At 41.1% G+C, this 5,545-nt stretch overlaps 1 protein-coding gene across 1 annotated transcript; it reads right to left on the bottom strand.

Moving 5' to 3' along the window:
* Positions 1–1,363: 1,363 nt before the first annotated feature.
* On the bottom strand, positions 1,364–3,248 carry LOC149282578 (uncharacterized). The gene is made up of 2 exons (XM_089498068.1): positions 2,999–3,248; positions 1,364–2,016 (listed from the first exon to the last, which is right to left on the bottom strand). The coding sequence occupies exons 1-2, from the start codon at positions 3,246–3,248 to the stop codon at positions 1,364–1,366; spliced, it is 903 nt and encodes a 300-aa protein (XP_089354194.1).
* Between the last annotated feature and the right edge of the window lie 2,297 nt (positions 3,249–5,545).

Here is a 5,545-nt window from a genome sequence, read left to right as displayed (position 1 = left end):
TGAGTGAGGCAGTCATGAGCCTCCTCAGCGCTGAAGACATGTTGCGCCATTGTACCTACCTGGCCAATTTCTAAAACACTACACTATCCCCAATATATAATGTGATTTTGCACTAAGCACTGCAGCTCTGCAAAACGAACTCTCTCTCTCTCTCTCCCCCAGTGTCGCACATCCGGCAGTAATGTCACTGACCCGGATGTGGTTCAGTCCCCCAAGGCTAATGACACACCAAGTTGTTACAGGAGATCGGGCAGCAGAAAGCCAGCGACGCTGGCTTCTGCTGCCAGGGGGGGGTCCAGGCTGTCAAACGACAGCCTGTTCTCCCGTGCAGCGGCAGGGATGTGTTCCTGACGCTGCACGAAAGGCTAGACGTCCCGGTACGTCTATAGGGGATTGAAGGGGTTAATACCGGGCTTTAACTTAGAGTTCACTAAATAGTGAAAAACATTATAAATTTACTGACCAGTCATGTCTATCATCCCACCATGATTCTGTGATGCCGATCACATTATACTGTTCCTCACTCACCAATATTTCCAGCTCACCCATTTAGTTTGTCAAGGCTCTTGCATTTAAGGTTACTCCCCATTTTTGGTTAATCCATTGACAAACACTTTATGATCGCAGGTTTTCTTTTTTATTCTCTCTCATAGGTCTCTATTCACCGACTTTGAAATGTGCCACATGCCACTCCATTAATTGGAGGTCAAACTATTAAAAACAATGGTATAATAGAACCTATAATGTCTTACAGGAAATTGGGGCTCGCACAAAAAGCCTTTTCGGGGGCAGGATCCATAAACCAGGACCCCAGTTGTCCCTGAAACCCCTGAGTTGGATTGTCACACACATTAGAATGCACAATGCAATACTAAAGATAAAATCATATAAGATACATAATGGCATAATCGGTATCACAGAAACATGTGTTTTTTCCATTGGTAAACTGGTTTCTCTCTTTTGCATCATTTTTGATCTTGGGATTCACCAATGAATAACAATAATATTATAATAATAATAATAAATACTTCTATATGTAATGAAAAGATATCCATGCATGACATTTTATTTACATTATTATCAATTGTTTTCAAACCATAATAATCCATGCATAATTACATGCTAACCTTTCCTTTTTTTAACATTTTCTTGAGAATAATTATAAATATTAAATTAAAATGGAGGCAGCTGGTATGTCAGAAGATTGAGTACTTAGCACAGTTTGAGTACGATCCCTAATCAATGTCATAGGCTCATAGTTGGTAGCCATACTGACAAATTCATGAAATATTTTGGTACGTGTACAAGTTCTCAGCAAACACAATGAGCTGGTTTGGTGAAAAACCATTTTAGCCATCAGTCCTCAACTAGCACCTAATTTTTCCTTTGCACTGGTTTCATCGTTTGTATCATCAATATACTCTTGTTCAGGATAGATGAGGAATCCTGTAAATAAACTGTCTGTCCAATACGGGTCATAAAATAGTCCATTCTGCTCAGAATAAAAGATCTGAAGCCACACTTCATCTCCAAGTTTCAAAGGAAGAACAGTAGAACCGGATGCGACGTCATGGTTTCCTGTATTTGCATCAAATGTTTTTATCTTGTAGTGACCATTGTGTACCAAACCAATAGCTAAGTGTTTATTTGCCAGTGTGATGTCATAAGTGAAGAAGTAAATGCCGGGAATACTACATATATATTTTCCGCTGGATACATTGTAATGGCCTCCTTCATTCATAAGTACTTTGTCAAACTTAATAGGCAAACGTTCTTTGGGGTAACTTTTCGTGACAGCCACTGAGAAGGCTGACTTGGCTTTTTTTGATCCACAACTGCACGGCCCTGGCATGCCCATATCCCCCTTCTTCCCCTTTGGTCCTTTGGTCCCTACATCACCTGGTTTTCCTCGATCTCCAGAAATTCCTTTCGGTCCTCTTGGGCCAGCTCTTCCAATGGCTCCTTGTTTTCCTTTAAAACCTTGTTTTCCTGGATTCCCTACTCTTCCAGGTGTGCCTGTGGAATACACAATTGTTTAGTTCTTGCAGTGAAAACCAGACATTCATTATATGTACTGCACCGTTTTTAACATCAGTTTTCAATCTGCACTATTATTAGTGATCAACAGAAGATGCCGTATGTGAGGCCTTGTACAATTGGTTTGAATTGGGATATTATGAGGTATGTGTTCTAGCCCAGTGTTAGAACATAAATTGTTTTGGGGGCAATCGACATATACTGTATGTACAGCCACATACTGGGTCCGTTTTGATAACAATTGACATGCCAGACGCGTCACAGGAAAACATCCCCTTGGCAACAATTGATGTGCCTGGCACATCATGAGTTTAAACGGGTAAAGAAAGCGATCTATGATTGCTTTCTTCTCCCAAACAGTGTTGCTGTAATGCCTCAATGTCGTGGCATTCAGCAACATCAAAATCCGCAGCAGGGGCCTGGTCTGATCGTTCCATGGACCGTCAACGTGAGCCATATTACATTAAAAAAATTTAGGAGACGATCAGAATCTACCCAGTGTGCGCCGTGACTGCCCTGGAGAGCAGGCAAAAGCACAATAGCGAGAGACTTTGCCTCTTGCAAGATGGCGGCACCAATTAAACAACAAACAAGGTCTCAACAGGGTCTCTCCAGATCCATAAAGGCATTGCGGGACACCATTTTTAATTGGGAAGTGGGCAGGGAGTAGGGTGTGCTGGAGAAGCAGCACTTCTCCTGGAGCCTCTGGTAAAACCTGGGGAGTTCCCAGGTATGATCATACCCCAGGAATCACATCTGAAAAGACCACAAGCTCCTTCCCACTTGCCCCTGCCTAAGGTTAATTTATTACCTTTAAAGACCTCTCTTTAAATTCAGAGAACAATGTCAGACACATTTACCAGTCTGATATGAACAAAAAATATCAATGGTTTATTAAACTATAAATGAATACAGAGATGGCTATAGATAAAGGAAGGTTGGTTATTATTATAGCCATTACCTTCATCTCCCCTTTCTCCCTTGTCTCCATCTTTTCCATCTTTCCCATCTTTCCCTGGAAAACCCATTCTTCCAATGGTTCCAGTAGATCCTGGATGACCTGGTATTCCTGGTAAACCAGGAGGGCCTGGTAAACTGCAGAAAAGCTGAGAAGTGTCCCCCGGAAAATTGGGATCTCCTTTAACAAGGCTGCTGAAAAATATATTAGCAGCAAAGGGCATTGTCCAAATAAGTAGTATTAGGGAAATCATGGTGAACCCTGAACCCTAGGAAACAAAAATGTAGAATTAATATATAAGATTAAGAGATTAATATATTAAGAAATGAGATTAAAAGATACCTAGTACAATGCTAAAAATATTAAAACTCAATTATTCCAGTACCATTAATCTACAGAACATAAACCATTCTCTATGTTTGTTCCTCAAAAGAATCATTTGGAGTCAAACCCCATACCTTAAATAATATAATGCTTTATAGAAAGCCCTCTTTTTCCTCTTCTGGAGAAATTTGGTACTCATCTATGACGTATCTGACATCTGCTCAGGCTAATATCTCCCTTGGCTAGGAAAGCAATCCTCTCAACAGTCTTGGTTTTGATGGAAAATTTCTGCTTTTGTGGACAGTGTTGATCAAGGGCCAATAGGCAAAATAATAGATAGCCTATCTGGCTCTAAACACAATGAAGGTCTATGCTTTTGCACGCCTCCATTGGCTTCTGAAGCTGAGCACCACAATGTGGTTCTTTGGGTAAAATGGCCTGGTGACCACACTGCCCATTTCCAGTGCCAGCCCTGCACCTCCCCACCTCTTACCTCACACCTCAAGACAGGTGTCATGATTTGGACACCTAAAATGTTGGGGGTGTATAAAAAAAAAGGTGACATTCAACTGTAGCAGACACTTGGATTACTACATGTAAACCACAATAGAAAAACAGGAACTAAAGGACACGTTCACAACTCAATATAAGTTTCCCTGCTCCTCAAACCTACTTAGCAAACACTGAGCTATTATAAATATGCCACATACATGAAAAACATTGTGGGAGTTCACCTTTAGGTTTGATTATTTTACATTTCTGTGTTAAAATTCTAGAAATACAAGTAGAATTCTCAATTAAATACACTTATCACTAATAATAAAATACTTAAATTACACTCATTTACAATGGAGTACTTTCAACATTAGTTGGTTTATAGTTCGCAGTATTTTTCAGTAAAAGAATTGCTGCATAGACCACGTAGCCTATCCATAACAGAAAACATATCTCCCCTGTGTTCCATAAGGAAAATTGGAAGCAGAAACACGGACTTGTCCTCTCTGCTATGCGTAGGAGTCTTCAAAAAAGAGACTTTCCAGAAAATGAAATATTGTTTGATATTTGTCCACACACACGTGTGAAACACCCTTGGCAAAGAATTCCTAGCAGGAAATTAAGGTTTGAGAACCTTTAGCTGATTATGTGCAAAAGAGAGGGGAAGATATGTTGGGCGACAGTATCTGAAACCTTACCCACTGCAACTGAAGACTGGCAAAAGGCAACAGAGGACTTAAACATTGGTCAATACTTACTGTACTACAGAGCAAAGGGCTCTCTAAAATGAAAAAATACAGAGCTGTATCCATTTCACACGCACAACGTCAATGCCATGACTGCTAGGTTGCCAAGTTGTGCGGTCAAGACATCTTAGTAGATCAGTCCTACGCTCCTCTGCCAAGGAGCCATCTGAGATGACAATGACCTGCGTACTACAATAACTCACGTGGTGTTCATGCTTCCAAGGACAAGGATAAAGTAACCAGTATTTCAGTGACTTTGTAAGTCTTCCAAGATGTGTGTGGAGTCAGGAACACAGGGGTCGTGAGCAGAAGAATTCCAGAAAGTCTTTGGCCACATTTTATATATGCCTTGTGCAGCCTGTCATTATGGGGGGGGGGGTGTCAACAAGTATATTTTAGGGATAAAACCTCCTATAATTTCAACAATATATAATAATCAAATGGTGAGTGTTTCATATATCAGTAGTAGCCTGTTCCAACAATGCCCCGGGACGCTGCAGGTCATGATGTCACACATGGGTCCTCCTGCAGGACATGGAACGGCAGTATGACGATGAATCGTGCTTCTTCCATGTTGTGACACCACATCTCGCCGGACCAGCGGGCAGCTGGTACCTATTCAAATTCTGTAAATGTTATTTATACTGGGCCTTAGTTAGTGCCCCCTCCATGCAGTAAAGAATGCAAGAGAACATAGAGGTGGCTATTTTGACACTGGACGTTGTCATGATTAACTCATATAACGTAGTGGATGCATGGAAGGGTAACCCAGCAGAGGTGGTTAGTTTCTTTGTTTAGGCATTCAATGAGTTAATCTGAGGTTGATGTAAATGTGTTTCTTTGTGCATGCCCTCTGTATCTGTTCTGGCTAGAGGTGTCATCTTCCCAAAGGACCCCTGTGGTGATTCATGGCCTAACAGATAAGGACCCTGAGTTATAGGAATTCCATTCCTATCTTAAGTGGATAGTACCCCACCATAACTTA

Source organism: Sceloporus occidentalis, unplaced genomic scaffold (genome assembly GCF_023333645.1).
Source record: "Sceloporus occidentalis isolate IW3139 unplaced genomic scaffold, rSceOcc1.0.p SCAF_112, whole genome shotgun sequence".
In the NCBI taxonomy this organism is placed as follows: Eukaryota; Metazoa; Chordata; class Lepidosauria; order Squamata; family Phrynosomatidae; genus Sceloporus; species Sceloporus occidentalis.
This window is presented reverse-complemented; position numbering and strand designations above follow the sequence as displayed.

Coding starts and splice junctions, on each gene's coding strand:
- LOC149282578 (XM_089498068.1), bottom strand. CDS start 3,248: ATGATTTCCCTAATACTACTTATTTGGACAATGCCCTTTGCTGCTAAT. Junction 2,017..2,998: donor GGGAGAAAGGGGAGATGAAG/GTAATGGCTATA, acceptor TGTATTCCACAG/GCACACCTGGAAGAGTAGGG.